The 26,566-nt window shown below is 38.5% G+C and overlaps 1 protein-coding gene across 1 annotated transcript; it reads right to left on the bottom strand.

Annotated features, from left to right (window-relative positions):
* On the bottom strand, positions 1–26,279 carry DRC5 (dynein regulatory complex subunit 5). The gene is made up of 5 exons (XM_034428050.3): positions 26,184–26,279; positions 9,332–9,547; positions 8,308–8,876; positions 5,100–5,549; positions 1–1,237 (listed from the first exon to the last, which is right to left on the bottom strand). Exons 2-5 carry the CDS (start codon positions 9,513–9,515, stop codon positions 1,070–1,072), a joined length of 1,371 nt encoding a protein of 456 aa, XP_034283941.1. The 5' UTR covers positions 9,516–9,547; positions 26,184–26,279; the 3' UTR covers positions 1–1,069.
* Between the last annotated feature and the right edge of the window lie 287 nt (positions 26,280–26,566).

Below are 26,566 nucleotides of genomic sequence, written 5' to 3' on the forward strand. Positions count from 1 at the left end.
TTCTTGATAAGACAGTTTTATTATAGATACTAATAAAGCTATTAGTATCGAGTAAACCAACTCCATGACTCATACCAATAGTGTCACATCTAGTACAGTCAAGATTCAAATCTTATGCCTCTTCTTCCTACTTGTGTGCCAGAATAATTGGCTGAGGGCCATATACTGTATTTATAATAGATCAATTTAGGCCCTTTGCTTCTGATCTTGCAATTTCTAAATCTCGCATTAAGCATCATTCATTGTGGGCTCAAACTGAAACTTTCCTTGCATTAATGCTGATATTTATTAAGACTGAAAGCAAACTGAAAACAGAACAGCACCTGGACTGAGCCTTGTGCTATCAATTCTTTAGAAAGCTTTAAAATAAAACCTAGGAGAAGCTGAATCTTTTTACTTATTTTTTAAAATCTGTTTTACTGCTTACTTTATCATATCCTCATTTAATAAAAAATACCAATAAAAAGGGGAGAAGAGAAATAAGTAAAAGGGAGATAGGAAGTAAATTAAGAAAAGGAAAACAGTTAAAGTTCTATCAAATCTAACAGGTTTTAAATAAAATCTGATAATTGATAAGAAGTATTTGACCTGGAATTTTTCCTTATTGTTTAACAACAGTAGTTACACATTCAGTGTATAATGTTTGATTTCCAGAATGGCAAGCTAAGCTATTTAAAATGAATGGTTAAATTATAAATAATATTCACTGTGTGCTTTATACATTATGAGAAATTTACCATTTAAAATTGACCAAAGAAAAATAACAGAAGAATGAAAAAAAAACAAAGATGCAAATCTAAACAGGAATATTGTATATAGTTATTTCAGTTACATGCTTGGGCTTAGTTACAAGCTTAATTATCCAAGAGCATGAATCCAAGAGATGTGCAAAAACTTCACCAAACTAGTAGGAGAATATGGAGTTATATCCAATCAATCATAATCTGAGAACAAATAGCTTTGATTACAATGATTACCTAAAAACAGATGCTTAAACAAATGTAAGTGAACAGGCAACATCAAAACTATACTACGCAGGAAGTTTTTCCTCAATAGTTTGTGATTCATGTTATGTGGTGGAATGGTGCAGGTTTCTGAGACGGGCTAATTCCTGATTGGCTTTTATAGTCTGGTTAATAAGATATTCACTCTCTTGTCCCACCTCTGCCAGTCTGAGGTCAAATTCCACTACTGTCTTGTTATCAGACATGCCTTCCAGCAATTGCTTCCCTCCATCCTGAAATCAATAAAGAGACTTAAGATGAAGACCAAATAGCCTTTCAGAACTTTAAAATGTACAAAAGTAGCCTGAAGAGCATTCTTCTTGAAATTCCTTTTGAGATATTGTAAAATGTGCACGTACTTTCCCCCAATCCATAACTCATTTTCACCTAATGCCTCTAAGAAGTTTCTACAACTGAACTCTTTTTCCTGGTATGTAATGCTGGGGGGGAAAATGGGTCTGGTTTCATTCTAGCTCATTCCCAGTGTTTCTCTGGGCACTCAAATTCTTTCCCAAAACTTAGACTAAAATTATGCTCTTCCTCTGGGGGTGGTTGGGCTTTCAACTCTGTTGTGTGGGGAATCAGAGCAGCCTAGAATATTTCTCAGGGCAGGCTCACCGGCACCGAATAGGTTTTACTCTGCTCAAGAACAGAATAAAAAGTAGTTTGGGTATTTATTTTTTTTATTTTGAGTTACTGTGATCCCAAATCTGTGTCCATGATGCCTTTTGCCAGCCTACTGCAATTTAAAGATAACTGCTCACATAATGGATTTTATGGATTATGCTCTCAGTTGTGAAGATGCAACCACAGCTAGATATTCCTATTGCTTCATTATGTTGTCAGGAGATAATAAAGGATTTACTTAGAAAATACTAGGTGGCTATGGTAGGCAATTCTTCAAAGTTTTGACATGCATGAAGAAAGAGTAAAAAAAAGTCCATTAACTCCTTCAACTCTAATGCACCTATGCAGGTCCATAAAAGCAATACTGGCATAATGAGAATTATCAAATGGCACCATGACACATGTGCTACTAGATAGGTTCTAAAGGCAGTCACAAAGTAGTCAGGAATATTATTGAAATTGAGGAATGAAATCAACACGGTGATCCTTTGACAGGAGCTGATGTGTCTTTATTAATTCACTGTTCTGAATTCTATTACTGTTCTGAATTCTGTGCTTTTAAAATAAAGCCATCAATCACAATGTTAGATTAATGATTATATATAATAGTCATCTGGAAATTGAGAATACTTCTCATTTGTATTTATATTTGTAGTTTCTACATAAAAACTTATCGGCTCTCAAAAGATACATTGCCATTTCTTGAAAACTTATAACTGCAAAGCCATAAAGAAGGTATCTTATTGATATTTTAGTTGTATTCTGAAATTATATTAATGTTATAACCAATGTGTGCATTATGTATTTGGTATATAAGCTACTGAGATGCTGATAGTGTAAATCAGGGGTTCCCAACACACAGTCCGTGAGCCAGCACTGGTCCGTGGCATGCTAGCAACTGGGCCGTGCAAGCAAGAGAAGCTGTACCTGTGGGATGCAGGCAGCATGTGTAACAGAGGTGAGTTTCAGCAGGTTCTGACCAGTTCTGGAGAACCAGTAGCAGAAATTTTGAGTAGTTCGGAGAACCGATAGTAAAAATTCTGACTGGCCCTGCCCCCTTCTATTCTCTGCCTTCCAAGTCCCAGCTGATCGGGAGGAAATGGAGATTTTACAGTATCCTTCCCCTGGAGTGGGGTGGGAATGGAGATTTTACAGTATCCTTCCCCTGCCATGCCCACCAAGCCATGCCCACAGAACCGGTAGTAAACAATTTTGAAATCCACCACTGACGTGAAACCACACCCCCTCCTGTCCATGGAAAAACCTCTCTCCATGGAACAGCTCCTTGGGGCCAAAAAAGTTGGAGGCCACTGTCTAAATACTAGTTTGACTGCCAAAATAGGGAAGAGAATCAAGCAATGTCTGAAATCCAAGGCAAGCAACAAAATGCTTCCGTTGAAAAGCCAAGCTTGGCAAATGCAAGCAACTTAATGTTACAATGAAATGGTGTCTAATGCTGAATTGCAAAAGTATGTACTTACAGAAGTTAAGCAGACTGATTTGTTCACTAATCTGATCCCTGCAACAAAGATAACTTCTGCAGTACTATAAGCTTAGCCTATAAGCCTGGAACTACCCAGGTCAACACTTTTTTTCTTATCATGTCTGGTTCTCAGAAACTCTTTGCAAAAGTCCCTGCAGTTTTCTTGGAAAGTTTTTTAGAAGTGGTTTGCCATTGCCTCCTTCCTAGGACTGAGAGAAAGTGACCAGCCCCAAGCCACCTCTTTGGCATTGTGCCCAGGCTGGGAGTAGACCCAGGTCACTTGGTTTCCAGCCTGATGCCTTCATTATTACGCCAAACATGCTCTCTAGGCCAACATTTAATCTGCCAAAGAATGATAATGGTATTTGACTACATCTGAATAGAATATATTGTATTATAGTATTTTAATCTGCAGATACAATTGCAAGTCAAATGGACTGCTTTCTAAAAACAAAAGCCAACTTTAGAGCAAAAAAGACTCCTTATTGTGTCATAGTTCTCAAATAGTTCTCAAATGAGTTCTCAAACGAGATAGTTCTCAAATGAGAACAGTAATGCTGGGTCACTTTGGCTTCTCCTCACATTGCTGGTTGTCCAGCTATATGCTCTGCTTTCTACATAAGTGTTATAGGAAGTGGCTTCCAGCACAGCAGCATTTTTTGCTTTGCTGCCTATTTTGGACCTGAGGCACCTTAGCAAATAACGAATGTAGAAAGGGATGTTTTAGAGCAGCAGCCCCCAACCTTTTGGGCACCAGGGACTGGTTCGGTGGAGAAATGTTTTTCCACAGACCGGAGGGGTCGTGGTTTCGCATGCTGCCTGCATCCCACGGATGGGGCTTCGCTTGTTTGTGCAGCCCAGTTTCTGACATGCTATGAACCGGTGCCAGTCCACAGACCAGCAGTTCAGGATCCCTGTTTTAGAGATCCTTGCCAAGACATACTCAAGGACTCCAGGGAAAATAAACACTACCTTTCTTTTTTCTTTATCAGTATTCTTATTTGTCAGGGTTTCCAACTGCCAGTTGTTGCATAAAAACCCTGCATTTTTTTTAAGACAGCCAAAGATTGAGGAGAAGAAAGTAAAGTTTTATCTATTGGCCTTGTTTTCTACAGGAAGAAAAGTCAACTGCTCTCTGCTAAGAACCTGTCTCTGTAATGCCTTTTATGTCTGGGAATTCTCCTGAATGTCTAGGCCAGGCAAATTTCCTTCCCAACCAATATGATGTATTTATTTATTTGTTTGTTTGTTTATTTATTTATTTATTTATTTAATTTTTATACCAGCCTTCTCCCGAAGGACTCAGGGCGGTGCACAGCCAAAAAATAAAAATGAACACATATAAAATTTAAAACAGTTTAAAAGGAATTAAATAATTTGGCCCATTTCAATTAAAACAAAGACAACCCATATAATTTAAAATTGATCTAGGTATTCAGGCCAGCTCAGCTTGTTGAAACAATAGCGTCTTGAGGGCACGACGAAAGGTGCGTAGGTCAGGGATCATCCGTAAATCCCAGGACAATTCGTTCCAGAGGGCAGGTGCCCCCACAGAGAAGGATCTCCCCCTGGGACTCGCCAGTCGACATAGTTTGACCAACGGCACCCCGAGGAATCCCTCTCTGTGGGAACGTACTGGCCGGTGGGAGGCTATCGGTAGCAGAAGGCGATCTCGTAAGTACCCAGGTCCTAAGCCATGGAGCGCTCTGAAGATAGTAACCAACCACCCGGAAGACCACCGGGAGCCAGTGCAGCTCACGCAGGAGAAGTGTTACATAGGAGCACCATGTCGCTCCCATAATCACCTGCGCGGTCGCATTCTGGACCAGTTGGAGCCTCCGGGTGCTCTCCAAGGGGAGCCCCATAATGTCCCAGTTTTATCCTCCAGATCTAATTTCCTGAGAAGATTGTAAGACAATACTTCAAAAAAATCCAAGCACTGTGTCAGAAGAAACATATACTCCCGTTTCAAAAAGGATACCTACTAGTCCAATATGATTGCAGGAGAGGTTGATATGAGACAAAGTAGTGTTCTGAGCCAAGACTTGAGAGAAAAGGGTGGCTGTTGGCTCTGACAATTCATTGCCACCCAAGTGAAGAGTCATCAGTGTGCTGTTAAGCAACAAGGCATGGCAAATGGCTTGGCCTCCTTCATCCTCAATGCAGTTAAGGCGGAAATCGAGGGACGTCAATATAGAATTCTTGGACAGCGCATGAGCTATAGCCTGGGCTCCTTGAGCCCGTATCCTGTTATCACAGATGTTAAGCGTTACCATCTTACTGCGGTTAATTAGCTTGCCAATAGCTCGTGCTCCTCTGTCTGCAATCAAATTGTGGGATAAGTTTAATTCTACCAATGAAGGGTGGTCTAATAGGTGTAGGATCAGTATCCTGGCTTTATCATCATCCACTTTGCTCCGGGTCAGCTTGAATACCTGCAAAAACACAATAAGGTCACATGCATTTATAAAGATGTTAACATATTTCCAGTGAGACCCTTTTTTTTCATTCTAGATCAGGGGTGGGTTCTAATTTTTTTTAATACCGGTTCTGTGGGTATGGCTTATTTTGTGGGCGTGGCTTGATGGCCATGTGACAGTGGGTGTAGCTTGATGGCCATGTGACTGGGTACGCATGGTCAACCCAATGTCACTCATGTCAAGGGGAGTCATAGTTTTTTGACCACACCCCTTGTTCCTTCCTCCCAGGCCCAGTTTCAACTCAGTTGGCCTGAGAGAAACATCTCTAGCAGATCTGCCTTTCAGCCATTGTCTGTTCCATTATCTCAGTGTCACTGTAAGTTTTTTGACCAAACAATTCTTTAGGATTTAGCAGAGGTACTGGTCTACCAGGCTTTTAACTGCTTGCAGAGTCATACTGGTCTACCCATTTGTTTTTTGGAGCATTCCGGTCTACCTATTTGTTTTTGGAGTGCACTTGTCTACCACCACACTGCCTTTTACCGCTGATCAGCTGTAGGGCGGCCCTTTTAAGAGCTGCAGCAAGAGTTTAAACAGTTTTTTGCCACTCTGCCACCACTGAGAGCATCAAAAACCACTTTCAGGCAGCTAGGCCTCAATTGCCAATCTACCACCACCGAGCGGTTTACAAGGAGTGGATCGGTTCTAGCCGATCAGTTGGGAGGCTTCTTGGCTTCTCAGTTTAAAGCTATGGTGTCTTGTTTTTTTTTCTCTTCTTTGTCAAGGGAGCCCTTTAAAAAGAAGGGCTTCTAGCCGATCAGCTGGGACTTGGGAGGCAGCGAATAGATTGGGGGTGGGGCCAGGCAGAGGTGGTATTTACCAGTTCTCCGAACTACTCAAAAATTCCACTACCAGTTCGCAAGAACTGGGGAGAACTGGTAGCAACCCACCACTGTTCTAGAGGCTTAAAACAAAGGTGGGCAGGGTATTTGATGCCTAAGGGTAAAATGTAATATTTTGGGAACAGTTGAGGAACAGATTAAGTACACCTGTGAGCAAAGATGGATTTAGAGTAGAAGGGAATGGATTCCACCCCCCCCCACCCCCCAATGATGTGCTTATTTATGAAGTGGCAAAACTGGTGAGAAATTGTGAAATAAATTTTAAAGAATTATGGTTCAGGGGGTGGGCTTTGGGCCGAAAAATGAGGATTTGAATCATACAGAGTTTTGAGTCTGATGGAGTCTATCCTACCCTAGAAAATTATTTGTTTCTATTTCATTCTTTTAGCCACATTTTGTGGGAGGAGGAAATCACATTATCAGTTGTGCAGCAGCATCAGAACAGCAGGGTTTATATTGGCATTTAAATAACCAATAAAAAAGAAAATGTGATTGTGCCTTAGATACTCAAAACAATTGGCATCCACATAATATTACTTGAATACTCCTGGCATGCAGGCAGTTATGTAATTTCCTTTGCCTGTATTTCTTCAGATAATTTCTACTGAAAGATTTTTTTTCTGTTACCTCTAAACAAAGCTGCGATTAAAACGATAATGACCCATCTGAGCAAATTGATAATGATTAGAAAAAATACCATTCTTTTGGAGTGTTATAAATCAAAGTGTAGTGTCTATGACTGCTTATGATAGTTTGGGGATGTAGAACTGGAAAGTCTACAAGAACATCAGTTTTCCCTTTATCTATCCACATAGGGGTACTATTCAGCAGGTTCTGACAGGTTCTGGAGAAGCAGTAGCGGAAATTTTGAGTAGTTTGGAGAACCGGCAAATACCACCGCTAGCTGGTCCCAGAGTGGGGTGGGAATGAAGATTTTGCAGTACCCTTCACCTGGAGTGGGGTGGGAATGGAGATTTTGCAGTATCCTTCCCCTGCCATGCCCACCAAGCCACGCCCACCAAGCCACAACACGCCCACCAAGCCACGCCCACAGAATTGGTAGTAAAAAAATTTGAATTCCACCACTGTATCCACACAGCTCTTATTTTCTTCTAATGTAGATGTCTTTAGTATTTGGGGAAACAGCAACTTTAAAAAATTCTACAGACTATACATATTTAGAGACAAGCCTTAGAAGAAACCTTTAAGATCAGTGTTTGAATTTATCATTTTCTTGTGTTTTGTTTTTTTTAAAGTTGTATTAGTCCATAAATTGGATTGAGGAGCCTTCTAATGAAAGAAGTTTAAAAGTTCCTTTTCTGCAATTTAATCTAGATTTTATTTGGGAAGATTTATGATAACACAGGTAAACAGCAGAAGTTGCCCTATGCCAGCACTGCAACTCTGAGGCAATTTTAGTAATCCTAAATTTTCATCTTAAAGGTAAAAGGAGTCCCTGCGGATTTTATTCCGCTAGTCATTGTTGACTATAGAGGGCGGTGCTCATCTCCATTTGAAGGACCATCTAGTCAGCGCTGTCCAAAGATGTTTCTGTGGTCATGTGACCAGCATAACCTCATGGAGTGCTGTTACCTTCCCACCGAAGTGATACCTATTTATGTATTCGCATTTGCCATGCTTTCTAATTGCTAGGTTGGCAGCAGCTGGGGCGAGGTCTGGAACTCACCCCAATGCGCATTGCTCAGGTCTCAAACCTGGACTGTAGGCTTTCCAGCTGAGAAGCCCAGCGTCTTACCATGGAAGAACTGTGTCAGAGCAAGATTCAGGCTAGTTTATGATTTTGAGGCATTCTCATTTTATGTTTAAAATGAGGCTTATATAAGACTATGATACTGCATTAGAAAAATTACTTTTAGAGTTGGGCATTTCTTAATAGCACTGGCCAGTGAGCAACAATCTCGATAAGTGAATTCAAAAAGATTCCATTCAAAATTCATGCCACAGTCTTTAACACCATATGAAAGATGCAGCTCCTCAAGATGAAGGAGTGCAGGAACAAGCAGGCTCAAATCAAAATGGTCCATAGAAGGTTCGTCTATTCCAGCATCACTTTCAGTATCAGAGACATCTTCATCTTCCTTCTTTTGATCTACTTTCACCGGTGGAAGGAACTGGTCAATCTCTAACTTTTTCACGTATTCCTTGCAGAGTGGAATGAGGTCGAGAACTTTGTTGGGACTAGTAGTATCTGGAATGTAAAACTTCAAAATGTTTTCCAAATGGCGTTCAAAAAACATCCGTTTCCAACTGTCTCCATAAGCGGATACATCACAAACTGTCCATCTTCCAGTACAGCACCGTTTCCAGTAGCCTTCATCGCTGATCAAATTTGCTGTCACCGTAAGGGGTAGGCTTGTGGAAATCTTTTCTAGCACTTTCTTTTGGTGATCAGGAAGTAGCCTTTCCAAGATAGGATTGTCTGGTTGGAAAGAAATTTCAAGAGATTATAGACAGCTTTTCACCGATTTATCTATATGTCACTTAGAGTAGGCTTAGAGTATGCTGTTTTAGTATGACTTCCAGAAAATCTTCCCAGTTTTGTGAGCATGATGAGAACATTATTTAGAATATTTAGTTGTCTTCATAAAACTGCCATTCTCAGACAGAGGGAGTATCTTAAATCATTAGGGTTCATATAGCATGTTACAGCAGAGATGGCAATTATTCAAATTAGGCAAAATTATGAATTAAATGAGTTGACTAGCAATGTTAGCAGGGATTTGGTCTGTGGTACAATTGTTTAACAGATTTTAAAAAGTCATCCCATCTAATTTCCTTTTTCCTCAATTGACACTCAATAACAGATATTTCCAAGCTGTATTAAATGATACTTCTTCAGCAACCAAATTTATATAGGAAAGCTGTGTGACTTACTTTCAAAATTGTTGATTATGTGCTGGATGCAGAGCTCTGTCAGCTGTGGAACTATGGCTAGATTCCATTCAGGATCTTCAGCAATAAGCCGTCGCATTCGTCGGGGATTAGCTGCAGGATTTTTTATTGTTATATGACTTGGAGGAGGGACCGTACTGACATCTGCAGGTACATTTTCCTGCATCCTGCTGTGCTGCTGTAATGTTTCTCTGTCCCCTAATTAAAAATGGAAGAAAGTTCTGTGCAAACTGGATAGACAATTACGTTCTACAGCTACTACCCATTGAAGGAATATTTGCAAAAAAGAACCAAAAGTCAAAATAGATTTATGACTATTGTGGTCATAAGTCAAGGATAACCTGTAATTGCTGGTTACACTGGGTACTGTATTTTTCGGAGTATAAGATGCACCTTTTTCCCCCAAAAAAGAGGCTGAAAATCTGGGTATGTCTTATACTCCGAATGTAGCCCCGCCCAACTTCTCAAACGGAGGTTTCAGGGGCTGAAAAAAGCATCAGAAATGAAGCTTCAGAAGAGAAGCCCCCAAACAGAGCTTCAGAAAAAAAGCCTCCAAACAGAGCTTCAGAAAAGAAGCCCCAAACAGAGCTTCAGAGGCTTTTTTTTTCTGAAACTCTGTTTCGGAGGCTTTCAGAGGCAGAAAAGAAAGTTTTTTCTGAAATGGAGTTTCAGAAATTTCAGAGGCAGGAAAAAAAAAAAAAGCAAGGCACAGAGCTCACAACCAAGGAACCTGTTGCTAAAATTCACCTCTGGGAACAGCTGATTGGGGGTATTCCAGGAGGCCGATCCACCTGCCAATCAGCTTTTTTCTTATTTTCCTCTCCAAAAACTAAGGTGTGTCTTATAGTCCGAAAAATATGGGTAACTGCTAAAGCCTCAAGTAAAAAAAATATGCAAACAAGAAATAAATAGGTGCTTTACTGATTATATAAAAGCCTTTGATAATGTCATCATATCAAGTTGTGGAATGACCTTGAAGAACTGGGAATCCCAGAACCACTGGTTGTCCCCTGCAAAATCCATATATGACAGAAAGCCACAGCCTGGACAGAATATAGCAACGCAGACTAACTCCAGGTTAGCCTAAGAGTAAGACAAGGCTGCATACACTCTCCTTAGTTCTTGGCTTCTCCTATGTATACTACTTATGTGCTGAATACTGTATATATTGAACGAAGCTGGAATGGAAGAAGAGAAATGTGGTATCAAAACTGGAGAAAGAAACATCAATAACCTGTACTATGTGGATGACACTTCTCTGATATCTGAAAATGCAAATGATCTGGAAGATCTGCACACAAAACTGGACAGAATGCTTTTCTTAATGTAGCCTCAGGTTTTACTGCCATTTTTAGCTGCTGCAATCATTCTGCTTGCTGGCGTCCAGCTGTTAATTCACCAGAAGCTCTAAATTCTTTTCTCCCATGTACCATTTTTTTTCTAACCTTTTTGAATAATTGGTCATATTAACCAATCCCCTTTGCTTGGCATCACCCAGATTAAGAAAACATCCCTTTCATTTCATTCTTTAGGTTTCTTGTAAAGATAGCAAAGAGCAAAAGCCAAATACTACTGCAATGCTTTCTACATGGGGCTCCCCTTGGGGTGCACCCGGAGGCTACAGTTAGTCCAGAATGCGGCCGCGCGGGGGATTATGGGAGCGACGGGGCGCTCACACATGACACTTCTCCTGCGCGAGCTGCACTGGCTTCCTGTGGTCTTCCGGGTGCGCTTCAAGGTGTTGGTGACCACCTTTAAAGCGCTCCATGGCTTAGGGCCGGGGTATCTGCGAGACCGCCTTCTGCCGCCAATAGCCTCCCACCGAGCGGTTCACTCGCACAGAGAGGGCCTCCTCAGGGTGCCGTCGGCCAGACAGTGTCGACTGGCGACCCCCAGGGGGAGAGCCTTCTCTGTGGCAGCACCCGCCTTCTGGAATGACCTACCCCCTGAGATACGCACGATATCAGACCTCCGGACTTTTCGTCGGGCCCTGAAAACACACCTATTCCATTTAGCCGGGCTGGCTTGATCCCATCCTCTCAGTTTTAATTGAATTCGGTTTTAATTGGGTTGTTTTTAATATCTTGAGCCGAAATTATTTAATTGTTTTTTAAATTGTTTTTAAATTTTATATGCAATGTTTTATCTTGGCTGTACACCACCCTGAGTCCCGCAGGAGAAGGGCAGTATAGAAATAAAATAAAATAAATAAATAAATAAAATAAATATAGAGCTTTGGGAGATTCTACTCTATATTTTTGTCCAGATTAGTGCAGAATCATTTATTAACACCCTATAGGTGCAGTTGTTCAACCAATTGTAAACCTATTCAGATGTAGTACTTTCTATGTAATATTCATTCATCATGTCCACAAGAATATGATGAGAGATTTTGTCAAATATTTCACCGAGATCAATTTTTACTGTATCCTTATCATTTCCTTGATATATTAAACTAGCTACTTTGTCATAAAAAGACCTCTTTTGGATATCCTTATGCTGATCCTGGTAACGTCAGATATTCTTTTCTAAATAGTCACAAACATTTCACCCAACCATCTGTTCTAATACTTATTCAGGAGACAGTAAACTAGTCAGTAATTTTCTTATTCAGGAGCCGTAAACTAGTTGGTAATTTCCCTTTGTTTCATACTATGACTATATTTGCTTTTTCCCAGTCCCCTACACCCTCTCCAAGATTTGCAAAGACTACAATCAACATTTCTGAAATCAGTTCTCCAGCTTAATGTCTATCGAGATTCTCAGTTATCCAGGTCATGGTTGTCCCAAAGATGCTTTTTCAAGAGGCAAATGGACTTTCTGGACCCGAAAGTCCAATTGCCTCTTGAAAAAGCACCTTTGAGAGTTCTTCAACTTGCTCCCTATCTGAAGAAAATGAGCCAGAACTTTCCTGAATTCTGATTACCTGAACATTGCCCTTCTCAAGCACCCAAGGCAAATAGGTTCTATTTCCTTGTCCATATAGCTACACTCCACATCACAAGCATGATTGGCTGTTCTATTTCCATGTTTAATCTGAAGAACAAAAACCAATCTGGTACAGTCATTAAAGCACAAAGCTAGAAATGGGGATACCATGAGGATAGCCTACTACGTGACCTTGGGCCAGTCACTTTCTCTCAGCCCTAGGAAGAGGGCAATTCACTTGCTTTTGATTCTATCCCTCTGTTTATACAACCAAGGATTGTAGTAGCTTTTTTGGCTGTCGCCGCACACTGTTGGCTCATGTTTAAGTGATTGTCCACTAGGGCTCCAAGGTTCCTCTCACAATTACTGTTTTTGAGCCAGGTTTCACCTAATCTGTGCTTGTGCCTTTGGTTTTTCCTGCCTAGGTGTAATCTTGCCAAAAGCTAGTACAGGCAATCACTAAGAGTCAAGACTAACTAGAAGACACCAAAGGGAATAAACAAAAAAAAAAAAAAGCAAAAATAAATGTGAAGAATGGAAATCTAAAAAATGCTACCCTCTCCACCCTGCAAGAAATAACAAAGAAATGACTCCTACTGATAAGGGGGTTGCAAAGACTTCCTTGATCACATTCCTAGCACACAGTAGGTGCTGTAGCAAAGTAATATATATGATGGTAATTGAAGACATCTGGGAGGGCATGTCACAAAAATCATGATGGTGATCATGACATCACAATTTAAACTCTGACCCACATGCTTAGAATATCAAGATGTAGGGGCTTCAATACCATTGCTGCAATTGCCATATTGACTTTTTGAAAACTTCTAACGCCTAAAATCTAACTCCTCAACTAGACATTTTTATTGCTTCCACTTATCGGGCCACTGTGATCAACATTACACTAATGACATTTTGTTGCTCTAATTTCATTGGTATGGATGAACAGATGAGTTGAGAACAGCTAGTACTTAATCATATACTGTAAAGATTTGAGAAGTGTATAACTGGTTGGAGAAACAATCCAAAATTAATGTATAAATGTATAAACATAAGAGAAGATATTATAGAGCAGTGGTTCTCAACCTATGGGTCGGGACCCCTTTGGGGGTCGAACAACCCTTTCACAGGGGTCGCCTAAGACCATCAGAAAACACATATTTTCAATGGTTTTAGGAATAATTTTATGGTTGGGGGTCACCACAACATGAGGAACTGTATTAAAGGGTCGCAGCATTAGGAAGGTTGAGACCCACTGTTATAGAGGAACGAAATAGTTATTGTGTAATAGATAGGTATAAATTGTAGTGAATATAGAAATTAGTAAGTAATATATAAAATGTATGTATATATAGTTGGTTATAGATAATATCAATGATTCTGGTATCGGAAAGCTGTAAAAATGTAACAAGGTTGTTAAAGATGTAAATGTTGAATAAAAATTACTTTAAAAAAAAAGATTTGAGAAGCAAAATCCCTGTAAATTACTAGATGAGAGAGGAAAAAAACCCACTATTTGCTAGCAGTTTAGAATGTAGAAATTATTAAAATTAAAATTGAATAATTAAATTATTTATAAATTAAAACACCATGAACAATACAACAATGTAAATTTATGATGGAAAGATACTATCTAGTATAGAGAATTATTTCACAAGAAATAATTTATTTATATTTCACATGATTTTGATTCTATGCTTCTGTTTATACAACCAAGGATTGTATAAGTTTTTTTGGCTGCTGCTGCACACTGCTGGTTCGTGTTTAAGCGATCATCCACTAGGATTCCAAGGTCCCTCTCATAGTTACTGTTTTTGAGCCAGGTTTTGTATAATCTGTACTTGTACCTTTGGTTTTTCCTGCCTAGGTGTAAAACCTTCCTCCCCCACCCACATTAAATTTCATGTTGTTGGATAGGGCCCATTGTTCAAGTCTGTCAAGATCCTTTTGGATCCTGAGGTTGTCTTCTGGGTTGTTGGCTATTCCTGCCAATTTAGTATCATCTGCAAATTTGATGAGTTCCCCTTCTCTTCCCTCATCTAAGTCATTTATGAAAATATTGAAGAGTGCTGGGCCTAAGACAGAACTTTATGGTACCCCACTGCTTCCTTCCCTCCATGTAGATGTAGTACCATTAACGACTACTTGTTGAGTACGGTTTGTCAGTCAGTTACAAATCCATTGGGTGGTGATGCTGTCTATCCCACATTTTTCCAGTTTACCAAGAGGTAGGTTATGGTCTACTTTGTCGAATGCCTTGCTGAAAGACTTCAGTATACTATGTCCACAGCATTTCACTGGTCTACTAATTTAGTCACTCTGTCAAAGAATAAAATAAGATTGGTTTGGCATGATCTGTTTTTAACAAACCCGTGCTGGCTACTAGTTATAACTTTGTTTCTAGATGTTCACAGGTCTGTTTTTTTTAAAAAAATTATTATTTCCGGTATCTTCCCAGGTATTGATGTTAGGCTGATTAGTCTGTAGTTTTCTGAGTTTATTTCCGACCCCCCACCTTTTGTTTTGAAGAGGGGACCCACATCAGCTCCTTTCCAATCCTCTGGTAGTTCCCTGGTGCTCTAGGATTTTATTTTTTTAAGATTTAATACAATGGTTCTGAAATAACATCTGCCAGCTCCTTCAGAACTCTGGGATGTAATCCATCATACTAATTAATGCGTCATTTTAAATTTCTGATTCAATGATTTCCTCTGAATTTTAAAGTAACCTCCAGTCATTGCAGTGGGAGCTACTTTTATATATACAGGTGAAACTCGAAAAATTAGAATATCGGGCAAAAGTTAATTTATTTCAATAATGCAACTTAAAAGGTGAAACTAATATATGAGATGGACTCATTACATGCAAAGTGAGATAGTTCAAGCCTTGATTTGTCATACTTTTGATGATTATGGCTTACAGCTCATGAAAACCCCAAATTCACAATCTCAGAAAATTAGAATATTGTGAAAAGGTTCAATATTCTAGGCTCAAAGTGTCCCACTCTAATCAGTTAAGTAAGCCATAATACCTGCAAAGGGTTCCTAAGCCTTTAAATGGTCTCTCAGTCTGGCTCAGTAGGAATCACAATCATGGGAAAGACTGCTGACCTGACAGTTGTGCAGAAAACCATCGACACCCTCCATAAGGAGGGAAAGCCTCAGAAAGTAATTGCAACAGAAGTTGGATGTTCCCAAAGTGCTTTATCGAAGCACATTAATAGAAAGTTAGGTGGAAGGGAAAAATATGGAAGAAAAAGGTGCACAAGCAGCAGGGATGACCACAGCCTGGAGAGGATTGTCAGGAAAAGGCCACTCAAAAGTGTTGGGGACTTTCATAAGGAGTAGACTGAGGCTGGAGTCAGTGCATCAAGAGCCACCATACACAGACAGATCCTGGACATGGGCTTCAAATGTCGTATTCCTCTTGTCAAGCCACTCCTGAACAACAAACGTCAGAAGCATCTTACCTGGGCTAAAGATAAAAAGAACTGGTCTGTTGCTCAATGGTCCAAAGTCCTCTTTTCTGATGAGAGCAACTTTTGCATCTCATTTGGAAACCAAGAACCCAGAGTCTGGAGGAAGAATGGAGAGGCACACACTGCAAGATGCTTGAAGTCCAGTGTGAAGTTTCCACAGTCTGTGTTGATTTGGGGAGCCATGTCATCTGCTGGTGTTGGTCCACTCTGCTTCATTAAGTCCAGGGTCAACGCAGCCGTCTACTAGGAGATTTTGGAGCACTTCATGCTTCCTTCCACAGACGAGCTTTATGGGGATGCCAACTTCATTTTTCAGCAGGACTTGGCACCTGCCCACACTGCCAAAAGTACCAAAACCTGGTTCAATGACCATGGGATTACTGTGCTTGATTGGCCAGCAAACTCACCTGACCTGAACCCCATAGAGAATCTATGGGGTATTGCCAAGAGAAAGATGAGAGACATGAGACTGAACAATGCAGAAGAGCTGAAGGCCGCTATTGAAGCATCCTGGTCTTCCATACCACCTCAGCAGTGCCACAGGCTGATAGCATCCATGCCACGCCACATTGAGGCAGTAATTGATGCAAAAGGGGCCCAAACCAAGTACTGAGTACATATGCATGCTTATACTTTTCAGAGGTCCGATATTGTTCTATGTACAATCCTTGTTTTATTGATTTCATGTAATATTCTAATTTTCTGAGATTGTGAATTTTCATGAGCTGTAAGCCATAATCATAAAAATTATGACAAATCAAGGCTTGAACTATCTCGCTTTGCATGTAATGAGTCTATCTCATATATTAGTTTCACCTTTTAAGTTGCATTACTGAAATAAATGAACTTTTGCACGATATTCTAATTTTTCATGTTTCACCTGTATAGTACACACACAGTATTATATATCTCACTGCATGTAATTTGCAACATATGCTGTAATTATAAATTCTATTCATTCTGCAATTTTATAACTTCTTTCTCCTCCCCAACACATATTGACAGCTTTTGCAAATAGAAGTAATTCTTGCAAAATTCCAACAGAACCTTATCAGTGGAAAACAGATGTCTCTAGTATTTTACCTAATAACTTGCTGTTATCCTGAACTGGTTACAAATGAATTTAAATAGAACTACAATTGTGGAGTCCTTTGTGCTCTCTGAGCTTGGTTGTGTGCTTGCAGACATTTGGTTACTAGACTAGGTAACATCACTGTTGTGATACACTATTTCAGTAACATACACCAAGCTCAGATGCTGAACATACACATGTTCAATATTGTCAGATCTTCTACACACAATATTATTGGGTTCCAAGTTCCAGAAATCTCTGGGATTGGGGATGGAGGCAGCGATTAGCTGTGAGAACTGGGAACCAATAATAAAAAATTCAATATGCAATCCAAATAGTATAATATCCAGCTATTTGAGCCAGTCTGGTGTAGTGATTAAAGGGTTTTATTTCCCCCCCACCCATAAACACAATGGCCATTGGATGACTTGGAAACAATCTCTTTGTCTTATCCCTAAGAACGTATTGGTGAACCATTCTGAAAATGTTGCCAAAAAACCCACATGGACCTGTCTAGGTAAAATCCAGAAGTTAAGATAATTCAAAGGACTATAACAACAATAACAATACCGTATTGCTCTAGAATGCTGATTTGCTTGGAATCAGTTAAAGTACAAACAAATATGGATAAATGGATTATTTTAAAATTAGATTAAAACCCCATGCATAAAATAGATACGGTAAATTCACTTGCTTCAATGATCTGAAACAATTTGGTCTGTAGGTATTCTAATGATCATTATGGTCTTGCTCAATAATCAGTCAAAAGAGAATAAGGCACATATATTTCATGAAACAAACACACGTTTTCCTGCTTTCTGTTTGTGACACCCTCCAGTGTGGCAATCTGAGTCACGCACTGAAGAACTTCCTTAATTAAATGTACCTTTTAGGATTTTTTTTTTTTTTTTGCTCCACAACATAGATTTGAATAGCCAAGAAGAGAATCAGTTGTCATAAAAATATAACAGCGTTCAGCAAGAGAGCATCTTGTCCTTGTCAGGAAGATGACATGGTAAAGGCAAATATGGGCTTTTTCCTACATGTCAGATGTAAATGCCTTATTCTCCAATGTGTAAATAATGTATATATGGAACATCAGAGGTTAACTTATTCTTTGGACTTTAATGTATTCATAACTTACCACTCCCATTCCTAGCTCCACCCCTTGTATATATAAGGAGCCACCCTCACCATTCTCACTGCTTCTACCTTGAATATTCAGTGAATATAGAATGCCTATCATAATTAAAAAGAAATATATTTAAAGCTTTAACTTCTATTATCTTTATTGAGTCTGATCCTGGAAATATTGCAACAAGCTGGTAGCAGAGGATGGTTAATTGACTCAATAAGTAATTAAAAATGTCCAAGAAAGATAGGCCCAACACCAGGGCCTACAGCAAAGAAATAGAAACTGATCAAGAGATGATCAACGAATCCACCAATGCGATTTCGAGAGAATCCGAAGAATACACCACTGAAGAAGAAGAACTAATGAGTGAAAATAATGACCAGAAAGAAATCGAAATAGAAAATAACGAACTCAGGTCAGAGATATTAAAGATACTAAAAAGCCAAAAGAATGATGAAAGTCTCATCGCGGACCTCCAGGAGATGCTGAAGAACAGCGGAGCAGCGAGAGAGAAAAACGTCATTAAAGAAAAACCCAAAGATCAAAAAATCGTAAGTGAGATGACTACTGAGAAAATAGTTGTTAAAAAGAAAAGATGTGATCCCGCGCGAAATTTTGAATGGCAGCCATCTTGGTTTCAACGAACTTCAAAAGAGAATGGAGCAGAGCCAATCAAAACGCTCAGTTCAAAATTTCTGGCGCGAAAAACACTATCAGACGAAGAAAGTGAGAAAGAAGTCTCAAACTCTTCAGATGATCCAAAATCAGAAAGTGAAGACGATTTAACAAAATCTCAAGTAAAATCAGCAATGAAAACGCTTTTTGCTGCTTTTGGGCCAAGACTGAAAATTACCAAGACATCTACGAAGAAGCAAGAAATCAAACCGGCGACTCAAGACCTGCACGCTCCCATCCTGACTTCGAAAGCGACGACGCCCGAGCCCAGAGAGCCATGCCGATTTCGCCCTACACCACAGACAAAATCGAATACCAACGCACACAAAAAGAAGAAAAGAACCGTCACCACCACCAGAACCCCAAAAACCGAGCCAGAGACCGACTCATCTGAGGAGGAGCGGATCGAGAGAGCTGAAAGGGAGAGAACCTTCCACGACGCCACCAAAGAAGAAATGAACAACGCGCATGTGCGAAACTACGTAGACGACCCAGAAGGACTTGAACTGGCCAGAGAACCGCGCAGACTCATTGCAAGCATCCCAATGCCGTTCTGTAATTTCCTGCACTTGAGAGATCACGGACTGCCCCAGGTTGTAAGTAATGGACAGAATAATGTAGGTAACTTACCCAGTGACTTCCCAAAACTTAGAATTGATGGCATTAATTTACAAGAGTGGTATCAACAGCTTCAGGTTATTTTCATGAAAGAAAATTTACTATTCTTTATAACTAGCCCTCCAAGAAGACCTTGGACTTTAAAAATAGATTGTTTACATCATAGAGCATTTTTCATAATAATATCTAGCGTGTCTCCTGCAATGTATCATAGCATCAAACCAAACCTAACTGTATCAGAAATAATTCAATGCATGTTTAATCTATTTCACAGCGATAGCGTAGCTACAACCACAAGAATGTCTAAGGATTTCTTTTCCTCTAGAGTAAAACCAGGGGTTTCTATAAGTGAGCATTTGATAAATCTAAACAAAATAAGAGCTGAGCTACAATTGAGGGGGGAAGTGATTTCAGATCAAACAATGAAAAGTGTTATTATCAATTCACTTGATCCATCATGGGATAGCTTTATGTCACACTTAGATACCATTAATTTGGGATATTTATCCATAGAAAGTCTATCTAACAAATTGATAGCAGAAGACAATTCAAGAAAAAATCGATCCAGTAACCAAACAGACCACAAACCTTTTAGGAAAGTAGTCTTTCAAGATAAACATAATGAGGCCTTTAGATGCTACAATTGTGGATCCAGGGAACATAGTAGAAGAGACTGCCCCAAAGTCTCAAGAGAGAGACATAGACCAGAATATAGGAGCAAATATAATTACAGACAATTTTCCACAGATAGACACAAATATAGAAGCCCACCAAATTACAAAGAAGGTAGAGGGGGTAGAGAAAATTCAAAAGAGAGGAAATCTGGGTCACTGAATGGGCTAAATAAACAAGACAGCACCAGAACACAGCAGGATGAGAATAACAATTGGCTTATTGATTCTGGTGCAACAAATCACACCACCAACAACAAAAGTATATTATCTTCATTTATAGAAGATAAGTTTGTGATAAAGGTAGCTAATCAAGAAAAGGTTCAAGTACTAGGCAAAGGAAATGTGACCTTGCCTGGTCTAGGGAAAATAGAGGGGGTATTATTAATCCCAGAAATACCTCACAACATACTAAGTGCCATAAAATTAAGCAGAGAATCTGATATCAATATAGTTTTCTCAAAGGGGAAAGCAACTATAGAAAAGAACAAAACAAATGTAGGTACTGTAATGATAAAAGGAGGTCTACCCTATCTGATAACTAAAGAAAGATGTTTACATAACATTGATTCAAATATGGAAGATTGTATTGAAGCAGATGATGAAAATGTCAGTAACAGTGACAATGATGAGTGTAGAATAACTCATGATCACAAAAACACATACAAGGAAAAGAAACCAAAAATAGGTAAACCAATTCATGATGAGTGTGCTCACATCTTACACAGGAAGTTAGGACATGCAAGCTTTCCTGTAGTACAAAAAATGACTGAACACGCAGAAGGTGTCAAAATAAAAAATTGTGAAAATTATTTGGAATGCTCAGTATGTAAGTCCACCAAACTAAAAACCAGTCCCAGACCAAAAAAATCTAACAGATCAACTAACAATATTTTTGATTTGGTACATATGGACTTAGTTGGTCCATTAAGTCCCTCAATTACCTATAGAAAACGTTACTTCCTAACAATAGTGGATGACTACAGCCGATATGGTTTTGTTTACACATTAAAGCACAAGGATGAAACATTTCAGAAATTTAAGGAATTCTACAAACGTATAGAAACACAACATAATATCAGAATAAAGCAAATTATGACAGATAGGGGATGTGAGTTCATGTCTAAAGAATTCTCCCAATGGTTAAAGGATAGAGGAATGTTACATTTCACGTCCAATCCTTTTTCTGCATTTCAAAATGGAGTTGCAGAGAGGAAAAATTCCACACTACAAACCATGATTAGGTGCACATTAGAGGATGCTGGTTTAGGCAAACAATTTTGGTCAGAGGCATTACATTATTCGAATTACACTCAAAATAGAACCTGGTCCAGTATTGTGAATAAGACACCATATGAGGTGATGTACAATAGAAAACCCAAATTATCACACATGCACATATTTGGAGTCACTGCAGACGTACACATACCTAAACAATTGAGGAGAAAGGGAGAAAACGTATCCAGGAGATTAAGATTCATGGGATATGAAACTGGAACCAAAGGGTACAGATTTATTGATAGTAATAACAAATTTATAGTATCCAGAACAGCTGTGTTCCATGAACAGGCCAATTGGTCAAAATTGCACCTTAATGAAATATTTCCTAATAAATGTAAAGATACGATATCTTGCGAGGAAGGAACAACAGAAAATCAAAATATTAACAAAAGTAAGAACAAAACCAAAACTTGGACTAATAGTCAGCATAAAATAAAGACAGACACATTAACAAAAAAGGAAGCTAGATATTTGCATGATAACCATAGCAAGCCTGAAAGAACTATTAGAAACAATAGAAACCAAATACCAAATAAATACAAAGATTACATAATGCATATGAATGGAGAACAAATAACACCTAATACATATGAAGAAGTATTGAAACTTCCACATGAAGAAAGAGAAAAATGGGAATTAGCTATGGAAAAAGAGATGGAAAGTTTACAAGGATTAAATGTATTCACACCTGCGATCGCACCTAAGGATAAAACAATTATAGGTACCAGGTGGATTTATAAAATTAAGAACTTAGAAGGAGGCAATACCTTATACAAGGCTAGACTAGTTGCACAAGGCTATGCACAAAAATATCCAGAAGACTATACTGATACATATTCACCCACAGTGAGAACAGAGAGTGTCAAAACAGCCCTTGTAGTAGCATCTGCACTCAATCTGGACGTATTCCAATATGACATACAGACCGCATACTTACATGCAAAATTAGATAAGGAAATATATGTAAGAGCACCACACAGTCAATACACTAATAAGAACGAAATTTGGTTATTAAATAAGAGTCTGTACGGATTAAAGCAATCCGGCAAAAGATGGTACGATTGCTTGGTAAAAGTACTTAAGACCATGGATTTCAACGCCACCACTGCTGATAACTGTTTCTTTGTAAAAAAGAGTAATGATCATATTGAATTTGTATTAATTTACGTGGACGATATTTTATACATTGGAAAGCATAAAGAGAGCAGGGAAATCTTTGTAAATAAGTTAAATGAACACTTCTCACTGAAATCTCTGGGTAAAGTGAATAAATACCTTGGTGTGCAAATTAACAAAACTAAAAGGGGATTCAAACTTACACAGAAAGATAAAATCATCGAACTCCTAAACAAATGTAACTTAAATAATGCTAAAACCTGTGACACCCCTATGCAAACTGATTTTCTTAGAAACACTGATGAATCTTCCCCTGAGTTTAAAGACAACACATTTTACAGATCAGTTATAGGTTCACTCCTTTATATATCTAATTGGACTAGGCCAGATATTGCATTACCTCTCAATCTATTGTCAAGATATGTTAGTAAACCAACCTTGTATCATTGGGAAGCTGTCAAAAGAATTCTAAGATATCTGAAGGGTACATTAGATTTTTGTTTAATGTTGGAACCCAATAATGACAGAGAACCAAAAATTACTTGTTATGCTGATGCAGATTGGGCTGGTGATACATCATGCAGAAAGAGTACTTCTGGTTATGTTTTTCTATTGAATGATTGTCCAGTTTACTGGTATACTGGTAAACAAGAACTAGTAGCCACTTCTACTACAGAAGCGGAATATGTTTGTTTGTCCAAAGCTGCAAATAACCTTGTATGGTTCAATGATCTGATCACTGATGTTTGGAAGAAACCCACCTTACCATTTATTATGCATGAAGACAATAAAGCGGCCATTGAAATATCCAGATCCGATGCAATTGGACAAAGGTCCAGGCATATTGATATAAAGTTTAAGCATGTGAGACAACTGTCTCAAGACGGATTCATTAAAGCAATACATTGCGATACTTCTGAACAATTAGCTGACATATTAACAAAACCCTTACCTTCTAAACAACACAAATATTTAACTTCTAAATTATATGTATTATATTGTCCTGAATCAGAATGTAATTGGTGTTGTGTAACGAACCGGCATTTAGAGGGGGATTTGTCAGATGTAAATGCCTTATTCTCCAATGTGTAAATAATGTATATATGGAACATCAGAGGTTAACTTATTCTTTGGACTTTAATGTATTCATAACTTACCACTCCCATTCCTAGCTCCACCCCTTGTATATATAAGGAGCCACCCTCACCATTCTCACTGCTTCTACCTTGAATATTCAGTGAATATAGAATGCCTATCATAATTAAAAAGAAATATATTTAAAGCTTTAACTTCTATTATCTTTATTGAGTCTGATCCTGGAAATATTGCAACACTACACTACTGCCATATTGAGTTTGTGTCAGAGTTTGAAAGATAGGAAAGCAGGAGATTTGAACTGCTACTATGTGGATCGTACACAAGGGGCATACAGTTCTGACAAAAAGCAGAATTTGTAAAGGAGCTTACTAGAATATCCTGTTAAATATTGTGCATTCATTTGATGATTAATATTAAAAATATCATTTCAAAATTTATGGGCATGCTATGGCTACATTAAAAGTTAAAACTAAAAGAAAATATAGCCAAGTGTCAAAAACTCACTAAAATTTTTCAAAGAACCAATGATTTGAGTAGACAGTAAAATCACAGCGCTATTGAAATTTAGGGTCACAGAGTTCTAAAATGTATCTTTGTTTTTAGAAATCACATATGTCTCATTCTATCCTGAGAAAATATTCAGTGTGATCATAAATGTAACAGAACAAAGTTGCTGTTGCTTGAATCAATTCTATGATCAAATGTTGAAGGAACTGAAATGTGCCAGTTTTGTAGTGAATCATTTGTGACGCTGAACTAATTCACAGAAACTCAGAATGTGGCAATTATATATTATCACTGGAGTTCTATTTCTTTGTTTCCATATTCTTTAAATAGGGGAGTAAATACTTTTGCACTTTTCTTTGGTTCAAATTCATCTACATTCATAAATAGACAGAAAATTACGTACTGACTTCCACACTGCACATAGACTATGGTCCTGCCAAAGTGTGGAAACAGTGATAACAGAGAATAACCCTGTTATTCCAGTCTTTAGATTCAAGTATGGAAATGCAGAAAAATTATTCTCATATCTTCAAAGGGTAATAGAGTTGAACAGCTTACTAATCAGCTACAACCCCTCCACATTATATTGCTATTTAATAAATAGCCAAGCATAAGTACAGTCAGGGTCTCAAGATAATTATGCTGAGATAGACAATAAATAAACACATACACTATTGATTTAATAATTAAACTAACAAAAAAAATTAGACTTCTACATATCAAGACTATTTTCCAGAAGAATTTCATCCAGTAGCTTTAAAGAGACAACTTCTGAAAAGAAGCCAGAAATCCATTAGACTTAATCCACAACATAGTTTGGAGAATTTCATCAATTTTATGAAACAGCATCAAAATAATAGTTTTCAGAAGTGTAATGAGAAATAATAAATTTTGTTTTTAAGTAATAAATTATTGCACTGGACAGGATGTTGGACTAGATCAGTGTTTTTAAAACTTGGCAACTTTAAGATGTGTGGATTACAATTATATAGAATGTAAAGGATGTATGTTTGTGTTTTTATTTTTATACTTATAATGTACACTGAAGACGGCATTTAATTTCGTTGTATCATGTGCAATGACAATAAAGTAAACTATAACTATAACTATTTCAACTTCCAGAACTCTGCTGGCTGGGGAATTCTGGGAATTGAAACCCAGAGATCTTATAGTTGCTAAAAAATCTGACTAAATGAATTCCAAGACCACTTAACATTCAATAATTGCATGCTGTTACTTCTTAAAATTATTTATGCTACACACCACTACACTATTTAGTAGCTGCCCTACAAAACAAATACAAGTCATGTTTGACATATAAGGAGTAAGTTTATGTTTTGTGACAGCTAATGGGTCAGCATCATTCAATTAGGCTGAGGAAGAGTAGACTCAGAGGGGAAGAGTAAGGATCTAGTTAGGAGCTTTCTGATGATTGAACCATAATTCCAGCACTAAATGCACATACCAAAAAGCATCAAACTAAAAGTAATTCTGAAGTAGGATATTAGCTGGCACTTTCAGTTAGCTATTTATACATATAACCATCCCTCCATATTAAGTACACTGAGAGCATATGCACCAAGACAAATTCTTGTGTGTCCAATCACACTTGGCCAATAAAAAATTCTATTCTATTCTATTCTATTCTATTCTATTCTATTCTATTCTATTCTATTCTATTCTATTCTATTCTATTCTACTCTACTCTACTCTACTCTACTCTACTCTACTCTACTCTACTCTACTCTACTCTACTCTACTCTATTCTAAAGAAGCCAAATGAACTTCTGGGCTTCAAATGAATGCTTGCTTCTAAGAAGGAGCCTCAACCTGTAATAATTGTGAGTACAAACTATTTAAGAAGTTGGTGATTGTCATCCAAACTTCTGGTGATCATGTTGCTATGAGACACTGAACCACAAAACAGCCAGCCAAACTTTAGATTAAAATGTGGCTTGAGGTGTATGGTTAGTTTATGGGGGTGGGGTCGGGTGTAAGAATTCCTAACATGGTGTTAATTCAGTAAATTCAGGGGTGGCTGCATAGCCAGCGGCAGCGAAGTTTTGATCTTGTGTCTGTGCTAAAAGAATCGTCTGTGGAGCCTATTTGCTTATGATCAAAAAAGAGCAACCACAATTCTTATCATAATAAAAACCTTCCCAATGTCTTCTGGCTGCCTACAGCATCCTATTCAGTTTATACGCTTCTATATTTCCCTTTCATGGATGGTGACCTAAATTTCAAAGATTTCTTACAACCGAACACTCGTCAAGGACCGCCAAATCGCAAAGCTCCTTCTCTCCGAGCTGGTCCGATCGCCGCCGATCCAGTTGCTAGGATAACAAGAAGCGTTGCTACGGGATCGAACGAACAGTCCGGAGGGGCGGGATTTGATCTCGGGTTTTCTCTCCGCTGATAGGAGCCTCTTTTTTTTTTCCTGTAGAAAAGGGGCGGGGCTTACGACAGTCACCGCCCACAATCGAACCAACGTTCTGAGGGCTGAACGTGGGGATCTCTGTGTTTTCTCTGGCTCGTTTGATTCTTCCTTAAAATAGAGAGCTGGCGATCTCTTCCAGTGAGAGTGTCAGAATCACTTACCCGTCTCCCAGCTTTTTTTTTTTTATCCCGTATCCTTCAA

Source organism: Pantherophis guttatus, chromosome 1 (assembly GCF_059756535.1).
Source record: "Pantherophis guttatus breed Tessera chromosome 1, ASM5975653v1, whole genome shotgun sequence".
In the NCBI taxonomy this organism is placed as follows: Eukaryota; Metazoa; Chordata; class Lepidosauria; order Squamata; family Colubridae; genus Pantherophis; species Pantherophis guttatus.